This window comes from Apis florea, unplaced genomic scaffold, assembly GCF_048593485.1.
Source record: "Apis florea isolate Af1SG1 unplaced genomic scaffold, ASM4859348v1 contig_3765_pilon, whole genome shotgun sequence".
In the NCBI taxonomy this organism is placed as follows: domain Eukaryota; kingdom Metazoa; phylum Arthropoda; class Insecta; order Hymenoptera; family Apidae; genus Apis; species Apis florea.
Window position 1 is genome coordinate 145218 of NW_028256842.1, and position 23276 is coordinate 168493.

At 23.4% G+C, this 23276-nt stretch overlaps 5 protein-coding genes across 8 annotated transcripts; 2 read left to right on the forward strand and 3 right to left on the reverse strand.

The window, feature by feature from the left end:
• Positions 1 to 106: 106 nt before the first annotated feature.
• LOC100866317 (uncharacterized) lies at positions 107 to 943 on the reverse strand. Its single transcript, XM_003697384.4, has 3 exons — positions 797 to 943; positions 382 to 711; positions 107 to 300 (listed from the first exon to the last, which is right to left on the reverse strand). The coding sequence occupies exons 1-3, from the start codon at positions 812 to 814 to the stop codon at positions 262 to 264; spliced, it is 387 nt and encodes a 128-aa protein (XP_003697432.1). The 5' UTR covers positions 815 to 943; the 3' UTR covers positions 107 to 261.
• Positions 944 to 1046: 103 nt separating this feature from the next.
• LOC100865962 (26S proteasome non-ATPase regulatory subunit 9) lies at positions 1047 to 2081 on the reverse strand. The gene is made up of 4 exons (XM_003697381.4): positions 1935 to 2081; positions 1700 to 1799; positions 1438 to 1622; positions 1047 to 1346 (listed from the first exon to the last, which is right to left on the reverse strand). Exons 1-4 carry the CDS (start codon positions 2064 to 2066, stop codon positions 1119 to 1121), a joined length of 645 nt encoding a protein of 214 aa, XP_003697429.3. The 5' UTR covers positions 2067 to 2081; the 3' UTR covers positions 1047 to 1118.
• A 78-nt stretch (positions 2082 to 2159) lies between these two features.
• Ttc30 (tetratricopeptide repeat domain 30) lies at positions 2160 to 7162 on the reverse strand. Of its 3 annotated transcripts, none has more exons than XM_086915045.1 (9): positions 7040 to 7162; positions 5883 to 5948; positions 5468 to 5806; positions 5270 to 5405; positions 5041 to 5205; positions 4699 to 4967; positions 3008 to 3415; positions 2527 to 2911; positions 2160 to 2449 (listed from the first exon to the last, which is right to left on the reverse strand). In XM_086915045.1, the coding sequence occupies exons 3-9, from the start codon at positions 5654 to 5656 to the stop codon at positions 2307 to 2309; spliced, it is 1695 nt and encodes a 564-aa protein (XP_086771171.1). In that variant the 5' UTR covers positions 5657 to 5806; positions 5883 to 5948; positions 7040 to 7162; the 3' UTR covers positions 2160 to 2306. The 3 variants fall into 3 exon arrangements, with proteins under 3 accessions (XP_086771171.1, XP_086771170.1, XP_012347164.1); XM_086915044.1 differs by having other exon boundaries at positions 6845 to 7052; XM_012491710.3 differs by lacking the exon at positions 7040 to 7162 and adding an exon at positions 6150 to 6804.
• LOC105736568 (zinc finger CCHC domain-containing protein 17) lies at positions 3409 to 5444 on the forward strand. The gene is made up of 2 exons (XM_012491719.3): positions 3409 to 3809; positions 3890 to 5444. The coding sequence occupies exons 1-2, from the start codon at positions 3693 to 3695 to the stop codon at positions 4568 to 4570; spliced, it is 798 nt and encodes a 265-aa protein (XP_012347173.2). The 5' UTR covers positions 3409 to 3692; the 3' UTR covers positions 4571 to 5444.
• On the forward strand, positions 7160 to 22983 carry Hph (HIF prolyl hydroxylase). 2 transcript variants are annotated; one of them, XR_015294398.1, is made up of 6 exons: positions 7160 to 7553; positions 7774 to 8474; positions 9689 to 9915; positions 19591 to 19710; positions 21235 to 21445; positions 21848 to 22983. XR_015294398.1 is itself a non-coding variant. In XM_012491714.2 (5 exons), the coding sequence occupies exons 1-5, from the start codon at positions 7160 to 7162 to the stop codon at positions 21877 to 21879; spliced, it is 1458 nt and encodes a 485-aa protein (XP_012347168.1). In that variant the 3' UTR covers positions 21880 to 22983. The 2 variants fall into 2 exon arrangements, 1 of the variants encoding a protein (XP_012347168.1); XM_012491714.2 differs by lacking the exon at positions 9689 to 9915.
• The last annotated feature ends 293 nt before the right edge of the window (positions 22984 to 23276 follow it).

The window sequence follows — 23276 nt, forward strand, 5'->3', positions numbered from 1 at the left end:
AGATATTTAAAAAAATATAAATTTCAAAAATTGAATATTATATAAAAATTATTCTTTAGAAGAATTAAGTTATTGTTTAAAAAGGGTAGAAATAAAAATATTCAAATTCTGCATATAAATTATTTTAATAGAATTTTCTACAAGCACATGTTTCACAATGTAATGCAAGATATAGCAATACTAATATCTAAAATTACACTTTTATGCATAAATATATGAATCCTTTAAATCATTAAATCCAGTTGAAATCCAAATACTTTGTTACTCATTTTGAAGATTTGTATCTTTATGTCTGTTTCTCTATATATTAAAATAAATATTATAAACAATAATATAAGCAGTTTTATTGTAATAAAATTTAAGAGCTGATTTAATACTTACATAATTGGAAAGTCTATTTTTTGATAATTGCCCATTATTTATATTTTTGGTTTCACTTAAAAAATAAGATAAATTGTCTTGTGATTTTAAGTTTGTACCATTATGTTGAATATCATCAGAAAATAAAACTGTTTGTTCTTGTTCATGTGGAGTTACTACATTGGTTGAAATATCAACAGTTTTATCTCCTTTCCACACTTCCAGTAATGTTTCAGAATTATAAAATGGATATAAAGTATAGACAAGTGACCATGGATGTTGATCAGAATATTCATAAGTATTAGTTTGACTTAGTACTTGACATCCACAAATAATTAAGCTGAATACTATCTGCATAAAGAATATTTTTACTAACAAATAAATAAATAAATAAATATATATATATAAAATATAAATATAATTAATTATAACTTACAATCAATGGGAAATGCATCTTGTTATTGTTTTCCAATATTAACTGCTGCTTCTTAGAATATGCTTGAATTTATAGCAACTCTACCACTTTAAATACTCAAATGAGAATTTACATTGAAAGATTATATGTATTAAATTTCAAAGTCTAAGAGTCTTAGGATTATATTTTAATATTTATTTAAAGCCAATTCCAAGGTTATTACAAAAAAAAATATACATATATTATAAATACAATAATTATAAACACAATATTTTATAAATATTCTTTTATTGATAATATACACACAAAATCAACATATAAATAAAAATTTATTTCAAAAGCTTTATCTTTCAACTGTCTCTATAGGTATTACATTGCAACCCAGAAGACCATTACCAATCCATGGACGTGGAATTAAAGTCAAGGCAATGATATTAGATCCACGTTTAATTTTTATATTTATTGTCTTATATCTACTATTTTGTACCAGAGTTCCAATATCTTTTAATGATTTAAAATTCCGACAATCAATAGATCCAAATTCTAAGATAAGATCATCAACTTGAATTCCCTATATTATAATTTTTAACATTTAAAATGAATTATAAATGAATTATATTGTGAGTTTATAACCATTAGAGAACTTCAAAAAAAATTCTTACTGCTATTTCTGCTGGAGAACCTGGAGATACTAAATTCACCTTTAAGAAAGGATCTAATTGTGCATTATCTTGAATAATAGTTGCAGTTGCATTAGAACATTCTGCTTGATTTCCTGCTAAAGCATGCACTCTGTGCAAACCTTCTTCTATTTTATTCATCAATGCTTTATGATCATTTCTAAGACCTAATCACTTAATAATTTACTAATAAGTTAAAGTTAATAAAATTACATAGAGAAAATTGCATAGTAATTAAACGCACATATTATTTTATGTCTCACATGTCTCACTTGATAAACATCAATATCACTTCGTGGATATCCTTCACAGTCCACCAGCGGATCATCCATGCCGACATGATTCTACAATTTATATATGTAAATATTCAATAATTTTTTCGGAAATTTGACAGTTCATTCTACTATAAGATAAATATATTTATTCTGGATGATATAATTAAATAGACTTTTTGTGCAAGTCTAAAATAACATACATACAATATCTAAAATTTCTTTCAAAGCTTTCAAATCTGATTCAATTTTATCTTTATCTTTCATAAGTTGAAGAACGTAATCTTTAGCTTCCTGTAATTCCATGTCGACCACCATTTTCACTACAGTGACGTACATAGTAAGTCGTAAAACATGTACTTACATATTAAATCATAATTAAAGAAATTATTTTTAAATTTTAAAAATGTTATAAAATTGTTTTAAAACATGTTTATATATATAAAAAATATATTTAATTGCTTAAAAATAATGTTATACATTTAAATTTTTTTAATTAATATTTATAAATATTTTCTGTGTTTTATATACAATATTCATATATGTAAGACAAAAGAGATGTACATATGTTGATAGATATTAAGACATTTGCAATTTCAAAAACAAAGCTTTTAAATATCGCGCTTCATAAACAACTGTTTGCTTGCCTTCTGGAGTAATAGCAAGCATATCCTGCATATCAAAAGATTGTTCTACTACTGTTATTACGTCTCTTCCGTAAACTAATAAAATAAAAAATAATATAAATATTTTAACAATTGTATACAAATATTATTGTTTATAAAAATAAAATATATACCTTCACAATGTTCTAAAAATTGTATACATTCCTGAAGAGTAGTATCTTTTAGAACTACTAATTGCTTAGCTAATTGTTCTAAAAGAGAAAGAAAACATCTTTTTGCATAAAACCAAGTATCTGTTCCCAATTTTTTATTATAAGGTTCCAAACTTTTCATGACTCTAGATATACCAAATTCGTAATTTCCCTTAGAACAATATAATGTTCCAATTACTAGATTTACTATGCATAAATGAAATAATTTTTTATCTTGATCTTCGCGTGAAATTACTTGCTCTTCTTTTTCTATTTTTTTCATTAATCCTTCAGCTTCCGCATTTTGCGATGTCATGATATAACTTACACATAAATTAGCCAGTACTATAGCGCTTACGTCTAGAATCTGAAATTTTTATAATACTTAATAATTGATATCTATTAACATGTATTTTCAAATCAAAATAAATTAAAAATGCAAATTAAAGTTAAAACAACTAACATTATCATATTTTTTTCTAACAATTGGTTCATAAAATCCTGTTGCTTCTTTGAATTTATTTTCTTGCATGAAAAGAGTGTGAGCTACATTTAATTTCCATATATCATGTTCATTGCAAAATTCTACACTTTTTCTAAAAATTTTCTCAACTTGTGTATAATTTCCAAGTTCCCAATAAATTTTAGCTTGTGCCATTAAAACCGGTACATATCTTTCCAAAGCTTCTTCATAATCATTTACAGCCTTTTTAACAGCACTGTCATCATGATTTAATCGTGCTTCCTGAACTCGTTTTGTTGCTTTTCGTAATATTTCCATGTGTTTATTACCAAGATCATCAAATTTGCGATACGCTTCTTCCGGTGAAGTTTGTTGTGTGATTAATGCATCCAAAAAATCATATAAATACTGAGAAATAAATATTATTATAATTACGATAAAATTCTTTATATCTTATTTTTTTAATTTTAATAAATTTCAATTTTTATTCAATGAAATATAAATTTATAAATTTCCATTTTTCACTATTTGCACCCTCAAATTAATTTCCTTGCTACAGTCCTATATTTAATATCATGAATAAACCTAACCTTCATATGAAATTTGATTGACGTTTGTTTATTGTTATTTTCTGCTTACATATGTTAATCATATAACTTATAAATAGTCTTGTTAAGTTTTAAAAATGGCTAATTGTGAGTTAAATCAAATATTTCTTGGAGAAATTGCATCTGTACAAAATTATGGTGCTTTTATCAGAATCCCAGGTTGTTCTGTACAAGGATTAATACATAGATCACAAGTATTAAGAAAATACGTCCATAACAAATTATTTGTTTATATTTTATGATGCAATTAATTTTAATTTTTATAAATTTCTAGATTAGTTGTGTTCATGTTGATAATGTTACAGAAGTTTTGCAAAAAGGGGAACGTGTTTGGTGTAAAGTTATTTCTATTGGAGATGATGGAAAAATAGGATTATCTATGAAATATGTAAATCAGGGAAATGGTACAGATTTAGATCCAAATGGAGTACAATTACAAAGAGATATACAAAAGAAAAAAATTATTGAAAAGCATGAACATAAAACTATACACTTAGAAGCAATTCTTAATACTACATGTAAAAAATGTGGAACTGCTGGTCATTTATCTAATGATTGTTTTATGAGTCCTGATGGAAAAAAATATGAATTAATTCCAGAAATAGAAGAACAGAAAAAAGAAGAACAAAATGTTGTTCAAACAGAAATTAATATAAACAAGAAAGAAAAGAAACATAAACAAAAGAAATTAAAAAAGAAAAAAAAATCTAAAAGAATCAAACAAGATATTCTTGATAGTAATTCTGATGAAAGTGTAATTAAAAAGAAAAAGAAGAAATATTCTAAAGATCAAAAAAAAAAAAAGAAAAAATATGATAGTTCTTCTAGTGATGAAAGTTCTAGTGATAGTGTTTCTAGTCATGATATGAAAGCTCATAAACGAAAGCATTCAGAAAATTTAGAAAAACGTACTAAGAAGTGTAAACATTCAAAAACTAAATATGCTGATAAATAAAAATATGAAATATAAAAGCTTTAAAATTATTTTTTATGTTAATTTTATATTTTTTTAAATAATTGAAATATTTTTAATGCACAATCTGCAAAAAATATATATAACAATATAATAATAATCATACTTACTGGTGTTAAATATTTATAAGTCAAATGAACATTTTCAGCAAGAACATCAGCAGCTAAATCATAATATTGGTATTTACAATATAATAATAACAAATTTGCAAAAGTTTCAGGTGGAAATGGATTTTGTTGTAATAAAAATTGAAGTTTCTCAAATCCCTCACTTGGCTTTGTATCCATATTTATTAAAGCTTGATTATGTAAAGTAACAGCATCAAGTTCTTCCTCAGATCTAGGAGGCATATCTGTTAATGCTTCTTTCGCTGATTCATCTGAATAAATAAAGAATGTAAAATATATTAGATAAATTATGAGAAATTAAATTTACAATATATAAATAATTACAATTTTGTAATTGATATTCTATAGCTGCTTTCAAGTTAAATGCTTCTGTTAAAGCTGTTTCATGAAGTGTTAATGTATTTCCAACACTGCGTACTTCTATACCTTCTGTTGTCATACCCACTCCTAATTCTGGATGTTCTCTTATTCCTTGCTCAATAATATCAGCTAAAATAATAAATTATTAAAATATTATATATAATATAAAGTTTAGTACAAATATTATCTGTACCAATATGTTTTAGTGATGCAGCATATTCTTTTAATTTAAAATAACAAAGTGCCACATTATATGATAAATGAGGCTTAAAACCTATAATTTGTAATGCATTTGCAAACTTTTTTAAAGCTTGTTCATATTGTTCCTCCTAAAAAGAAAAAACAGATAAATATATACTTCATATATATATTTTTTTAATATTTTTCATACCTTATATAAAAGACATCCTAAATTAATCTCTGTATCAACATCATCTGTTGAACATTGATCAATTAAATTTTTTGCAGCAACAATATCTTCTTGCCCATATTTTATGGCTGCCTGTAGTTTCTTTACTTTATATTCTAAATTGCTTTGAGTAATAATATTAGAACATATTGTCCAAGCTTCTTGATACATACATGCTTGATGCAAAGATTGAGCATGATATAATTTATATATACTTTCATTAGGACATAATTGAATTAATTTTTCATAGCAATGTGCAGAAGCTATAAAATCTTGTGTATAAAAATAACAATGAGCAAGAAGAGACAAACAGGGTCTAGACTGTAAAATAATTTATTATCATAAAATTATTTATTGATAAAGAAATTGATATTTTATGTCATATAATCATACGTACAATGGGATAGAAGTCTAAAAGTGTAAGTAATATTTTTATTGTTTCTGCATATCGTTGTTCTTTAATCTGAAAAATCGATTTTTACATTAAAATATAATTTTTACATATAATTTTAAAATTAAGAAAAGATTATATATATATACGCTATGTAAATATTAATATTTAATATTAATATAATTTAAAAAATTCTTTATAATAATTAAATTAATTATATTTAAACATTAATTGATAAAATATTACAATTTGTAATATATAAATATATTCTACCATTAAATAAATAGTCTTTGTATATTCTCCATCTTTAATGTGCACATTTGGTATAAAAGTAGTCATTTTTTTAGAATAAGATTCTTCTTGTTCATAAAATCTAAAATATTTTGTTTGTATCACAAAATTTGAATTACTTAACTATATAATACATACAGTATGTAATGTTATGATACAAGAGGAATATCGTAACTATGGAAACATTGCTTTTTTATAAAGAGAAATAAAATTTTACATATTTAATATGAAATACAAAAAATCTAACATTATTTATAACATGCTTTTTTTTTAATAAATAAAATTAGAAATATTTATCGTTTTGAAACATTTTATTACATTTTACATATACATTGAATTTAAATTATATTACAATATCACATTATATAATCGCATTATATTTATTTATGTCAAAATAATCTATCAAATTATCGTATAGTCATTTCTATGCAATCGAACTTAGCATAAAATTATATTAATAATTTTTCATTTATATATAATTAAGTTCTATTTCCTGCCCTACAAATAATTGTTATTGAATAATATAATAAAAGAACATTTAAAAAATATATATAATTAAAAATATTTTCTTGAATTACAAAATGTAATGAATTATTTTTATGATTACAAAAATATGGTTATAAAGTGGCGCTCTCTTAAGGGCGATGAACAATCAAGATAGTAATTGTATACCTTACTTTTAAATGAATTTTCAAAGAAAGAACTCGATGCAGTGCGATTTGATATATCGATGCATAAGTGTACGTATGCGCAATATATGTATAGTAAGACTAATGGACATTAAGCATCGGTGTTTTGATCGTCGTTTCACCAATAGGTGTTTTGCAGATTCGATAACATATATGTAGTATGTAATCTAAAGACGAACGTACGTATAAGCACTGCAGAGTCTCAATAGCACGCTAGTACCATACGCAGATCGAGTGCGTGTGTGACTTTCCTCATTGGAGAAATGTCGTCGGCACTCGTGGCTGCTAAATAAACGACGAAACATGTCCGGACCGATAGTCAGTCGTGCGCAGACACCCGGCGGTGATGTTCAAATAGGTATAACGGTGGGTTGTGTTGTCTGTAATAGGACTGACAAGTTGTTAAGGTGTTCACGGTGCAAGGCCGTCTTTTATTGTACTAAAGAACACCAGAAACGGGACTGGAAACGTCACAAAGAATTTTGTGCGATTCACTCTATGGAATCGATCGTATCAGATACAGTTTCGGCTACTAGTCAAAATTCCATTCTAAAATCTAAGAAGGAATCATCCTTAAAAAACTGCCACATTTCAACTGCACCAGTGGTTTCTAACCTAAGCGAGAAATCAGTGTTAGGAAGAACGCGAGGATCAAACGCTGTTCCAGATGTACATAATAACGTGAAACATCTTGAAGGTATATGAAACTAAATCTTGTTTTTGTTAGATTATTTTACAAAGCTCTTTAATATTAGAATGTTCCTGTAAACATTTAATAATATATATTTTATTCTACAAAAAATGGAATTATTTTTAGTAATAAATGATTCATTATATACTGTATAGTATTTTAGTAAAATAAATATAACTTCCATTCTATCATAATTAAAGATTGTTATATGATTTTACTGTTTCAGGAATCAACAAACAGACAGAAAAAATAAAAGGACAATTAGATCACAAGGAAAGCCAAAATTCCAAAAGAAAATCTAATAACATTAAAACAAAAGGTACTCGTACTAACAGAGTGGATGGATGGACTTCTCCAATAACATATGAAGGAAGTTCTGAAGATACAATCTTAGGTGCCAGAACAGAATCATTGAATCCTGCTTTACAAGATTCAAGAATTCTTGATAACCTACAAGACAATGAACTAGATATGCCTACTCAACATCATAACGGTATGAAGAACTTTCCAGAGGTTCATTTAACTCGTGAAGAAGAATTTTTACCACCTTTCCTCCATAAAAATAAAAATAATCTTGAAAAATTAATAGACGATATAAGCAGAAATGTGATTAGAGACATGGATGAATATGGTATGTGTGTGGTAGATAATTTTCTAGGAACGGAAAAAGGTGGTGCAGTGTTAAAAGAAGTTTTAAATATGTACAGTGCTGGGTTATTTAAGGATGGACAATTGGTTTCTAATAAAGCAGGTGCAAATGACTTAAAGACAATTCGTGGTGATCAAATAACGTGGCTTGATGGTAAAGAAAAACAATGTCAAAATATTGGGATGCTCATATCTCAAGTTGATGCAGTCATTATGAGGGCAAATAAAATGTGTAATAATGGAAAAATGGGAAAGTACACAATCAATGGAAGGACAAAGGTAAGCATATATATTTTTATTATTTGAAATATATTTATATATTTAATACAATGTTGTTTATTTATTATTAATTATTATATACAAAAAGCATGTTATATTTATTTAATTTAATTTATTCTTTATATTTAATTTAATTTTATCAAAGTTTATGTTTATTTCATTTGAATATATAATATATATTTATAAATTAATAAGATTTATATTAACATCTCATTATTTAATATATTAAACTCTGTTAATATATTATAATAAGAAAATAGAATTTACAACAATTATATATTAACAAAATTATATATATATATATACACTAAAGATTATATCAATTTTGTTCTTTTTTATATTTTATTTTTATGCATGAAATAAGATATTAATTAATTCCAGAATATTTTTTAAACAAAAGTTTTTTTTTATTTATTTAATTTGATAAATTTATTTAATATTTGGCAATTATGCGTAAAATATTAAATCGTCGGACGCATAATTGAATGTTTATTCATTTAGAATTGATTCTGGCAATAGAATTGTTTTATATTAAACATAATTCATAAATTACTAATAAAATATTTATTATAATTAAATCATTTTTAATTGAAATAATATGCAAATAATATATATATACCTATACAGTTCGTAACAAACAGTTCGTTTTTTAATAATTTAATATTTATATAGTAATATAATTAAAAATTTTATTAAAAAATTATATTTACATTATATTTTATAAAATTTATACATTTTATTTATATAATAAATACATAACATTACATTTGTTGTGTATTTATATATTTATTTAAGTTTTCAAATTATCAAGTAATAGTATTATTATAGTAGATGTTTTTTGTCAAAATAAATTCTAAATTTATAATCTATATATTATGAAAAATGAATTATTATTATAAAAAAATTAACCAATTATTCTTGAATATCGAAAAAATATGTATATATATGAATATCGATAATATTGAAAGAAATCGATTTCTCGCGTGATATTTATAATCGAGTTATAATCGAATGTTTATAATCGAATATTTATAGTCAAATATTTATAATCGAATTTATCATTGAGTTGCAAATATGTTATCTTTTTTAATTTATTATAAAACTTCAAATATGTAAATGTAATAATAATTGTAAATTATAAACAATATCGATGATATGCGTTATAAAAAAAAAATTTCTCGTATCTCTCCAAGCATCGGTGTTTAATCTCGTAGGCGGTCAAAAGAGAGAGAGAAGTGATGGTAGGCAGAGAAGGTCAGGATCCCGAAATTGCAACGATCTTTCAGCTCAGGCGCCAAACTAAGAACCAAAACGAGAGTGGTAACCCACGAAGTGCAGTCGGTCACGTACGCCATATAGCTGGCGCGCTGTTAGTTATCTTTTTTTCCTTGTCTTTCACTGACTCTCCCTTTCGTCTCTTATGCCAGAAAGTAGGCAGCATGTAAGTATTCTTTTCGATTACGTATTCCGTCTCTCGTAAACAAATTCGTATAAACTACGGATGAGTGAAACAGAGCGATGTGTTAGGAAAACTATTTACTTAGTATCAATGGTCAGTTGCAACTGAAAAGTGTAACTATTGAAAAAATTTTATTCATGTTGTATTGTATTTAATTTAAATATTTGATAATTTCCTAAATAAAGGATACAAACGAATTATTTGTATAAACTTACAAAAAAAAAAAAACAAAACGATAGAATTAATCTTTTTTTACGATTATTAGTTATAAAGATTTTAAGGTTATCTTAACCTGTTTTTTAATCTAATAAAATTATGCAAGTTAGTAAATTAATCTTGAAGAATAATTCTTAAAGATATTTTTAAAATAAATTATTATAATTTAAATACACTCTTGAATAAATCTTTAAAGATATTACAAATATTGATGATATATATATATATGTGTGTGTGTGTATATATATATATATATATATATATATATACACACACATAATGGTAACACAGTGGTTTTCATTTTTTTCATTGATCTTTCTTAATATACAAATATATTGAATATTCTAAGTATTATTTATTTAAATTAATTTATCATTATTATATATATTTTATAAAATATCATTTGAAGTGCATATTAGTGAATTACTTTTTAGATTGGAATGTAGTAGAAATTTACATATATATTGAAAGAATTAAAAAAAAAGTGAAGAATGTGATTTTGAAATTATTACAACTTATTATATAAGATTTATAAGAAAAAGTTTGATCTCATCATATTTAATTCCTCTGCTAGACTAAATAACATTTTCATTTCTTCAATAAACAAAAGAACAGTCGAATTGTAAGTATATTTTTGAATTAAACCTCACTGCTGTTCTGTCACTGCTGCCATTTATAGTTCGCGAAAAGATATTCAGTACGCTTCGAATTCTTTTATTGTCCCGTACCAACTTCACTGTCTAATTAGAACGTTCAATTAACACTGTTCACACAATATCGTTCTGTTTAAAATTTCTTTTTTTATTTTTCTTCCTAACTCTAAAAAGTATATATTGTTGTTTATTGTTGTATCTTTTTAACAAAATTGAAATTATATTAATAAAATAAAATGAAAAAAAGGAAAAAGATATGTGATAGTGGATAAAAAATTTAATATTTGATAAATAATATTTGATAATTTAATTTCTTAAATCATATTTTCATATTATTTCAACATTATATTTCAATGTTTTTCTAAATAAACTACAAAAAGGAAAACTACGACAATAGTTAAATGCATTCTTTTATGATAAATTCTGACTCATTGATAATAAATGTATAATATTATATATTGGTTCATAGTAAAATAATATTTTATCTGCAAAATGAGAAAGTTTGACATCTTAAGAGGAATTTTGTTAGATAATTATGTGTGGTTAAAATTATGTGATGTTATATAATGAAATTTAAAATCGATACGGCTTAAACGTCGATTTTGTTTGAAGTTAATTTAAATTAAAATTAAATATACAGAAATAGTTTTATTTTTTTAGCTGTAAATTTTAAATCAAAACTTTTCATTATATATATAATTAGATTTCTATTTAGGATTCTGATGAAAACATTGTTAAAGTAGTATATCTTACAATATTTTTGTTTTACTAAATAATATTATCAAATTTGTTTAAGAATATTTTAGAATATTATATTATTGAAGATATTTATATATAATATGAATTCATTTTTATTAAATTCATAATATAAAGAATAAAAGTTCTTAGAAAAGGAAATACTTAAATTTTATAAAAAATATTGAATATCATGTGATAACATTTTATATTTATAACAAATTTTGTAATATTTTTTACTTAAATTCAGAAATAACATATACTTTAGTTAATATTTAAGAATATTTTAATTTAATTAAAATTATTATTACTTAATAGTGAATATAGTATTTTATGAAATATAAGAGAAATACAATAATATATAAATCTGCAAGTTATTATTTTTAAACATTATTATTTTTCTTATACAAAATATAAATATATTTAATAGAAATTAAATTTTGTATTTTATTTATATCTTTAAGTTATTGACATAAAATGACCTGAACCTAATGAACCTAACTGAAAACTAACTAAGACTTAATCATATATTTTTATTCAATGATAATGATTATTTAAAAATGTTTAAAAGATCCATAAATTATACAATAATTTTTCATAAAATTGAAAAATTTATCAATTGAAGAATAATATTAAATAATAATATTAAATTTATAGGAATATGTAAGAAATACAACAAACTATCTCATTTTATTTTTTAAGATAAATTATGCATTTGTATAGTAAATGTTTTGATAATTGTAGCCTATGTATCGTATCAGACCGTTCACTTTCGATTAAATCCTTACATACGGCTAACTGCATCTCGCTCTTTAACCTTCGTGAAGGTGAAAGAATCGACGAGGTACAATATATACATATACATATGCATTTACGCATATGTTAGATGGCTGTGCCAATCGTGTCTGGGGACGATTTTATAGTGATGTTTCCATGAGGGTATTTACCGGGACTTGTTGACTTTCTGATCGGTTCGATACATCTTTTGTGCGATTTATAATTGTAATGACCATATAATGTTTTACGATATTTTCCTTTACATTTCAAAATTTGATTGTTACATTAATTAAAAATGTTTATTTTAAAGATATTATATATATATATATATATATATATATATATTATATAATATATATAATATAATATATTATATTATATAATAAAATATATAAATTCAAAAAAGCGAATTTATATATTTCTATATAAATTTTAGTGTGAAAAAATGAGAAAAATTTTGCGATGAATGTACTTATTTTTAAATGATGTAGTAAAGTATCGCTTCCTCACTACACGATTTACTGCTTTCAAACAATAGAATTAGTGAACATTTTATTGCCACTTTTGAAACAAATGATCATTGATCATAACATAAAAGATTATTATGTTTATAATAGCGTTGTAATAAGGAAATTTAATATATAAAATTACTAGAAAAATTAAAAAATTTTATGCGTTGACATATGTGAAAATGCTAATATAGAAAGAGGAAAGGGAATGAAATAAATTCAACATAGATAAGAATAATTTTCCTCGTTCAATATGCGATGTATCTTTCAAACTAAATAACTTCCATAAAAAATCCGTATAAGTTTTGTTTTTTTCAATTCCGAGAATTGTCAAAGAATTTTTTTTCGAATATTTATATTAAATGCAATAACTTATTTGTAAAACAAAATACTAATATCTAATATACAACAACTGTATAGTTCAATCAATGACTCATATTGCAGAAATATTTTTCAGATTCGAACAATTGTAACAAACGCGTATGTTTTGCTTTCCGTTCTATGAAACACGTGCAATAATATTAGCAGAACGGTTTTCCCCCGGAAATATCGCGTAATTCTCGCTTATTGCATTTAGGTAACCAATGTACTGATGTTTTCTCATTTTCTCTATCATTGCATCGTTTGTCGTTAATTAATTGAATTACGCGTAAAAGTTGTTGATAAAATACGATTTTGAAATAATTCTTGGACGTTGTTCAAATGCTAAAAATCCGATTGTGACGCAGTCTCTGTATATTGTGAGTAATGCGAATTCAGAGGAGGATTGAATGTTGCTATGCTTCTTTCACTGAATCGTCATTTAGATATATTATAAAGTGTTTCTCAATGCTTATAGTATGTTAAATAGTTGTGAAATTAATTTAAAATACTTAAAAATTGCCTTTTATAAATTAATACTTTGTAGATTTCATGTACATAACAATTCATAGATTGAAATTTGCATATAGATAGTGGATAATTTGAAAAAAATTTGAAATCAACTATAAATATTACAGTGAATAATGTAAAAAAGTGTGAAATATCTACGTAAAACAGTTATACAAACTGTTCAACTATTCGATATCGTATTCATATATGCACATTTCGTTTGTATGTAGTTTTTACATATTTCGAATTTACACTCATAATAATATATCAATGCACGATTTAGAAATAATATAACTTAGATTATTTTTGAATAAGTAGCTATTTAGTATTAATAGTATTTGAAATCAACAGTCAATATTCGTAATTTTAAAAGATAATTTTTACAACGTTTCTCAATCTTTGATTTAGTTGATTTCTATTAATATTTTTATATAATATTTTTTAATTTTATAATTAAATCATGATAATGAAAGATACGATATAATATTTGTGAAGTGTAAAAATATTATATTACAACTGATTAAGTCTGAGAGAAGACTCTTCCAATGACTAATCTACAAGAAATATAAGCTACGTCATTCATAATATGGCTTTGGCAGATTTATGTATTTGGCAGCAATCGATAATCCATTCTTCATAATTCAATTCTATGATTTTTTTCATTCGCGTTTATATATAATTCATATTTAAAAATTAAATAAAAAAAATATATTTCCAGTATATTTATTAAATTACATAAAGCATAAGTACATAAGATTTCTTAGAAATTTATTTATGATTATTACATTATTATATTACTAACTCAAATTAAAAACAAGATAATTCGATAATTAAAAAAAAAATATTGGAAAATATATTTCTTTATTCCTGATGTTTTTATTCACTTATAAATATTATGAAAATGACCAATAATATTTGAGTATAATTAATAATTATATAATATTAAGTTGTTAGTTGTCAGAAAAATATCCAATTTATTTAAAATATTGGATACTTAGTATATTTTATGAAAAATTATATATTAATAAAAAGAAGTAATTTGATTAATTTTTGAATGTGTATATATATATATATATATATATACACATTCAATATATACACATATATATGTATATATATATATAGGGCAAATAGTAATTCATCAATAAAAAATGATAAAAAATATTTTAAAGTTTAAAAAAGAAACGGAATTTCTTTAAATTAACTAAAATTTGTTAACCAGTCACACAAAGTTTATCTTTTCACAATTAAAAAATATCATCTTATATAAAATAAAAGAACATCAATTGCGTATAGTCACTCGACTTCCGGCTTAATAGATACGATAATATACATATATGAATTTCATATTCATATCAAACAATTTTATGCTCTTTTCGCTTTAAAAAGCAACTTTTTTTATTTGACTATTCGTAATCAGTGGTAATGATTCTTACAGTTATTATTGTAATAATGTACTTTTGGCAAGTCGTATGTTATCTTAACAACGTGCCGAGCTGCACGTAATGTTTATGATATTGAACGTTTTGTCTCGATGTTGCACTCTATCTATATCGTATCAGTAGATGCCAGTTATAATAAATTCAATTATCTTTAAAGATAAACGAGGACACAGGAAAAGAATAAAAAGAAAAACAGATTTAAACAAGATATGAAACACCTTTAAAGATTTATACGTCCGGGAGATCGGACAATTGTAAGCAATGAATAATGCAGTTGTGATTGATTTAATGAAAAGAATAGTATGTTTCGCGTTTAATTTGCTCGAACAATTTCTGTCGTCGTATGGCGCGACGGAAATCGAGAAAGATAATAGTTAACTGATTATACTGAATGTTTCTTCGCTGGTCTAGCGTTAAAACAAAACGACGTGCTCGGTATCGAGCTCAGTATCAATTGTCCGTCTCTCAAGCTGATTCGATAGTGCACAATAGTTATTGAATATTATCGATATCAATATTGAACGTGGTAAAATCGTATGATATGCTTTGAGGAAAAAAAAATATTTCTATTCGGACCATATTATGTACGTGGTAGGAACTTGTTTCTCTTTATTAAATAGTTTTTTCGTTTATATCATTTACTTTTTAGTTAGCACAGTGAAAGGCATTTGCCATTCTGGATCGTTGTTAGAGAACTTGTAACACGAGTGTCTTACTTACTTGAATTAGAACGCATATTTTTATATAATTTGAGACAGATCTTTCAATTGATGTAGTGTGTAAAAGTGTAATTTGTAAAAAGTTTCATTTTGTAACTTACTATTTCTGATTAATTATTAAATGATGTATCGTTTGTTAATTGTATTTCTATATTCATTGACAATTTTGAAAAAGTTACAAATGAAAAAAATAAGAAATTTTAATTGTTATAAAATATATTAACGATTTCATGGTTATGATTGTTTGACAAATTGAAAATTATAGTTAAAATTTTAATAGTATGCTTTTTAATTTACTTAATTTCAATTATTTATCAGGCTCAATACTTTTAATAAGAATTTAATAATAATACTTTCTTAATAAAAATTCCACGATATTCTTTTTTTTATTTTAATTATATTAGTATTGCTTTTTTATATTTATATTTATATTTATGTAAAAAAGCTATAAATTCAAAAAATTTATGAATACATTTCAGAAATATGAATAAATGAAAATATATTTTTTCAGTTTTTATTTAATAGAATCATATATTTCGTAAATTTCTTAAGTCATAAAGATATCCTCCTATATCGATATTTATAAAATACAAAAAGAAAAAGAAATTATCCAGCATATGTTTCGTGGATTACGTGATAATATACACGCTGCTGAATGTAGTACCAAGGTTAGGGACCTATTGGGTCAAGGTTAAAATGTGATTCCTATTCATGTATCCTACCGCTGGAACCTTTGCATCTATCTGAACCCTTCTTGTGCATGATCGGAGACTTTCGACTGCATTATTGTTTAATAGATTTAATAATATTTTGACAAAAATAGTATTTGGTTTGATTAAATATTATAATTATATTTTAATCATTAAAGCTTTCATTATATACAGATCAAAACTTTGATGGTCATATTTCTCTCATATTCTGTCTCATATTCCTATCTTCTTCTTTATAATTTATATAATTACTTTATTGGGCATGCTTGTTATGTTGAACATCTTATATTGGGCATGTTTTAAATTGAATAAATGTAGTAAATTTTTTATTATAATTGTATTACGAAAATATAACGAATACAACAGTATTTAAAAAAAAAGTATATTATAATTTTATTGCATTTATTAACATATAATTGCAATATATTGCAATATAATATATTGCAATTTATTAACAAGTCTATTTACATTTGATTTATCTTATCTTTTAAAGAATGTTACAAAATGTGAACTATAATTAATATGTATATATAAAAGAAGGATTATTAAATTCTGAAATAGTTTATAAAATTAAGTTTTTTTATATTTAAATAATACAAATATTATGATTCCAATTCTTTATTACATAATTCGAAAAGAAGAATAAAATAAAATATTATAGAAAGATGAAATATGTAAGGTATTTAATATTTAATAATATTTTAATGGAAAATTGATATAGAATGATTCGACAAAATTCAAGAAAAAAATCAAAGACTATGTCTCATAATAATATTCTAAAATTCTTGTTGAAATAATTTTTATATGATAATATACAATAGAACAAATATTGAGTAACAGAATTCTTAGAATTCTTTTGGTTTTTCTCACCTTCTTGAGATTTAATATATTTCTGAAAATTTCATACAAGAAAGCATTTCCAATTGCTTTCCTCCTTAGAAACTGAAAATGAAATTTTGCAAAGAAAGATTTAATCTTAAGTTAGTATCTTTAATGATATTATATATTGGTTTTCATAAATTGTTTGTGTAGGTAACGTACATTTTCTTTTGCATAACAAAATTATAATCAAATTATATAAGTATAAAATTGATAAAATTTTATATATTTATTTTTTTATTTTCGTTGACAATTATTCTATTATTAATAAGTAAAACATATTTTAAATTATTTCTAATTTTTATTATAATAATTAATAAAACTCTGCATACATGAAAATATAAAATTTTTAATTGATAGATAGAATCTACGCAGAAAGAATAGATAATATCGCATGTAACTTATGAATCATACATTTTATGTGTAAAAACGAATGAATATTTCGTTTTGATTTAATGTCACGTTGATTAGTGTCTTAAGTTATTACACTAAGTAACTATTCAGACCAATGACTTCACGGTACGTTTAATAATTGGAAATAAAAAAGATTATAAATGCTATGATAAACTGCATCATATAATTTTATTTATTCTTATAATATAAAACTCTTTGAATTGTTAATTAAGAAAATTTCAAACTATTAAAATAAAAATATTAAATGCAATTTATTTAAAAAACAAACTAAAAAATGATTTAAACAAAATATTTTATAATTTAAATTTTTTTTTACATTAAAAAATAAATTACTCGTTTTTTTTATATACATTACTAATAAAAAATGAATAGTAAAATAACATAAGTATCGAAAATAATATGTCGTAAATTTACATTTGCTATTGAAAACAAAGGCATTAACATAATAAGTCCACTGCTACCTTTTATTACGTAATGTATCTCATGAAATCATTTTTTAGTTTTAATCAATATGACTTAATACATGTAGTATTCAGAGTAGTGTATTCATTGAAGTGTATATATGCCATAAATTTTATCTTTAACATTATATTCTGAAAGATAAAAAGTAAATGCAATTAACATTTAAATAATTTTAAGTCATCAAATATAGTTGATAATCTTTTTATATTAATTTTTATAATTTTATTTTAATAATAATAAAAGAAATTAATTTTAAGATAATTAATATTAAGAAATATTACATGTATAAACATGTAATAATTTAAAATCCTGAAATATAAAATTTAAATATATTATTAAAAATAAAGGAATAAAGGAATTCAACCGAAACCTGCATTCTTGTAAAGAATGATTGTAAAAGCTGATTAGAATTATAGTAGATATTATAATGCCACTTCGATTATGATATTTTCAGACTGTTATTATCTATATCTAGTTAATCAATTCTGATTAAAATTCTTAAAGTATCATTATATTTTGATTATGATATTCTTAGTATGATAATCTTATCATCGGAAAAATACATTGTAGGAGTTATTCTATATATCTTATATATAGAATATACAACATAGAAATATAAACAAAATTGTAGAATTTTCAAATTAATCGATTATTAATTCATTAATTTAGAAACTTGAAAAACTTGATTAACCAAATATTTAATAATTAATACAGTTGATTTTTTAATCAATTAATAAGATTACGAAGAAAATATATTATTATAGGTACTTAACCATATTGTACTCATGTCCGTTTATAATACACCGGAAACAAATACTTTGTACATATTGAACATTTATAAATATGGTACCGACTTATTTAACTTACGATAATACAAGATTATTACCTACAGTGTCGTACATTTGTTTTATTGCGTCTCCAAGACTATTTATTTTTCTCATTTTTGTTATTAATTTAAGAAAAAGAAGTGTCTACCGTTGATAACTATAGTTGATAGTTATAAAAATTAATTTATATTTAAGAACAAATACATTTAAAATACTTGTCGTACATATTATATTATATTGGCAATCATATTATATTATCTTTTTTATTTAAAAAAAAAGACAGAATGAATGAATTATATTAAAAATTCTCTGATATGATATATACAATGAAGTCAACATTGATGATTGTTCAAAAATCACGAATCCATATAAATAAGTTAATATAAGTAAGTTTGTAAGAATATTTGGTTTCCTTGATTAAAAATATGATGCATTATTTTTCAGGCGATGGTGGCTTGTTATCCTGGTCACGGTTCGCATTACGTAAAACACGTGGATAATCCTAATCGAGATGGACGATGCATCACAGCTATATATTATCTCAATCAAAATTGGGATATCAAGGTATATCAAGGATTAGTTTAATCATCCTATTTCGATATTCCATTCCAATTTTTTTCATTAAATTTTTATTCTATACTTTTATCTAAATTGAAAATTAATTTGAAAATGATTTTTAATTTTATATTAAAATATATTATATTAAAATTTTATTTAATTATTAAATTCTTTTACTAAAAGATTTTAATATAATTTTAATATATGAAAATTTTTTTGAACTAAGTATTTATTTTAAATTTTTGATCGTTATTAATAATTTCACTACGCATATACATATTACACGTGTAATACTTTGAAACTCGATTTCGTGACATGATCGCACTACAGGGTCATTCTGCTTTGATGATATATTAAATTATATTTGCTGTATATATTATATTTATTTGTTAAATAATTATTAATGAACATTAATAATTAATGAAAAAATGATTATTTGACATTAAAATAGTTATTAACAAAATTTCGTTTATCTATTGATAAATTTATTTAAAGATAAATTTTTCATTTTAATTTATTATTAAATTATTGTTGATGTGTTATTTTTTATTCTAATATATTTAAATTTTAGATACATTATTATTACACTTATTAATTATGAAATATACAAAAGATTAAATATTCTAAGTTTCAACATAAAGAAATAAAAATTATAACTGATAAAAATACTCAATTTCTACGTTAACTATGGTCATCATAAATTTTTCTCACAGTTATCTTGTTATCTCTCATTCATCTTGCACATGCGACCATGAATGTTTGAATTTTAAAAGTAAAGATATTGTATCATAAAGAACACGAAGGGCAGAGCCTACGTGAGTTGTCCCATGTAACGATGCTTCTGTCTCGCATATACTCAAAAATCTCATTAAATAATATTTACATTAATTTACATAAAAAATAGGCTTGTTTAAACATGTATTGTTTTATATTTATAATATAAAAGCACCGAAATATAAAATACACTATGTCTATTATTTTTAATCGTGCATTAATATCCTTGAATAAGGATGACGAGACAGAGAGAGAAAGAGACTTGATGAACTTGTATAACATTTACGTTCATTGGCCTCTTTTTAAACAAGTTTTAAACTGTTTTATCTTTTAGAACTGTTTTATCTTTAAATACATTCGAATATTATTGAAGAATCTTAATATTGCTACTGACTCTTTCAACTATCATTTTAAATCTGATCATTATTTCAATAAATCATTTAAATAAAGTTTTTAACATCTTAAAAAAAAATCTTTAAACTATAATTGGAAATAAAAAAGTTATATATATTAATTCTCTAAACATATTTTTTAGTTATGAAAAATCAATGTAGACAAAAGATTAAGAATTTTAAGGACTTAAAGAATCAAAAATTTATATATTCAATATTTATATTATTCAAATAAAGTTTTTTATAATAAAATTTTTATCCATTACTTTTTACTATTTGATTAAGAGAATAATTTAATGCTATCATTTTAAACTATGAGTTTTTATTTCTAGTAATAATTTATATTTAATTTCTATATTTTTAGAAAAACGGTGGCCTCTTGAGGATATTTCCAGAAGGTTGGCGTGATCAAGTGGCAGATATTGAACCTCTTTTCGACAGAATACTGTTCTTCTGGTCAGACAGGAGAAATCCGCACGAAGTTCAGCCAGCATATAAAACAAGATATGCAATTACTCTATGGTATTTCGATGCAGAAGAAAGAAATCAAGCTTGCCGAAGATATCAAAAAGAAAGTAAGTAACATTCAAAAAAATTTATGTTTTAGTTAAGCAAATTGTTCAAATTAAAATATTTTTTAATATTATTAAAAAATGTAACATATATTTACTCAAAAACAAAGAAACTACTTTGAATAAAAAAATTATCAAATTAAATAATATACAGAGTAAAAGATATTAATCGTGATTTTGAATTTTTTCAATTCATAATTTTATATGTATGTAAATCTAAATTTAAAAATCGTATTATTAAAATTTTAATTCTGCATATTGTTTTTCAATATAAAATTCAATATTCAATTAATATTCATTTCAATATTCAAATAATAAAAATGATTAAGTATAGTATGATGAGATTTAAAATATTGCAAAAATAAAAATTTTGAACAATAATTGACTTAAACATTTATTTTTCAGAAGAATTACATGTGAAGAATGAAAGTTCGTGAGACATGGAGTCTGAAGGACCATTACACCGTCCGTCGACTGAAATTATAACTCTATTAGTTAAAGTTATACACCTGTACATAGTTACACGAAGAAAGCACTGGTATATAAACTATTATGTATTATTCTGTATTATGATATAGTTGAGATTGTAGGAAATACGGACATCGGAGTATATAAAAATTTAAGGATGTGCAATAAATATATAAGCGCGTTCTTTTTTTATATGATGGCATTGTAATATATTTCGATGAGTAAATGCGCGTAGCCTTTACAGTTCATTATTATACATATTAATCATTAATCTCTGTTTTTTCTAACACTCTAATGCTCATACTGTAATCGAACGTTTGTAAAAGTTTAGCATTAGCTTGCCACGATTGTAAGTTTGTTCGTTATATCAATACGATACTTAGCTTCAATATTTGAAGCATTAAAATTTTTTGCAGCATTCGTAATTCGTATACGATTGCTAAAGTTATATAGTGTACAGAAAGGACGAGAGAGCATAAAATGTATGTGTAGGATGAGAGTGAAAGTTTGTATGCTGAAGAAAGAGATCGATTTAAATAATGAAATTAATGTTTCTATCTTAAAATTTGCTAAACAAAAATTTTGTCTTATTACATTAACTACATATGTTTCCTTTCTGTATAGCTGCTATTGTTAATAACAATTCAGCTTGTTATTAATATGAAATTGTAATATTTGTGAATCGTACTATTACGTTTTATTATTGCATCTCATATATTACGCGTTGTTCTATAAAGTTATAATCCTTATATTGATGTTTGATTAAACGGCCAGTAATTGACTTATGCTTCCAGCGCAGTGAATTGAGATATGCCGGGGCCCAGTCTGTACCTGTAATATTGTTATGTACATTGCGAAGAGGTAGAAACACATGTGTTTAATATTGTATGTATCTATTTATATAAATCGATAAGAAAAAAAAAAACACGAAAAAAATGAAATATACATGTATTTCCTATGTCCACATAGAAAATCCGACACAATATTGTTAGTTAATCTCGGAAAGAAGTAAAAAGAGTGTTAAATTTCTCTGAGATATATTATGTTGATAATATTAAACATATTCGTAAGGATGTCGTTATTAAATTATTTTTCAATTCTCTTTTGTTATAAAATGAATATAAAAAGTCAAGAAATTACCTAAATATTTTTAATGAGTTATTAAATTATTTTTAATAATCAAATTTAATTTAATATGCTTTTATTTTAATAATAAACATTTTTATGAATTAAATTATGAACTAAAAATGCATATTTTGAAATATTATAAAATTGATGACAATTAAAGTGTGAAAATAAATATTATACTAATAATATTTATAAATAAATAAATATATAAATATTCATAAAGGAATGAAATTTGTTG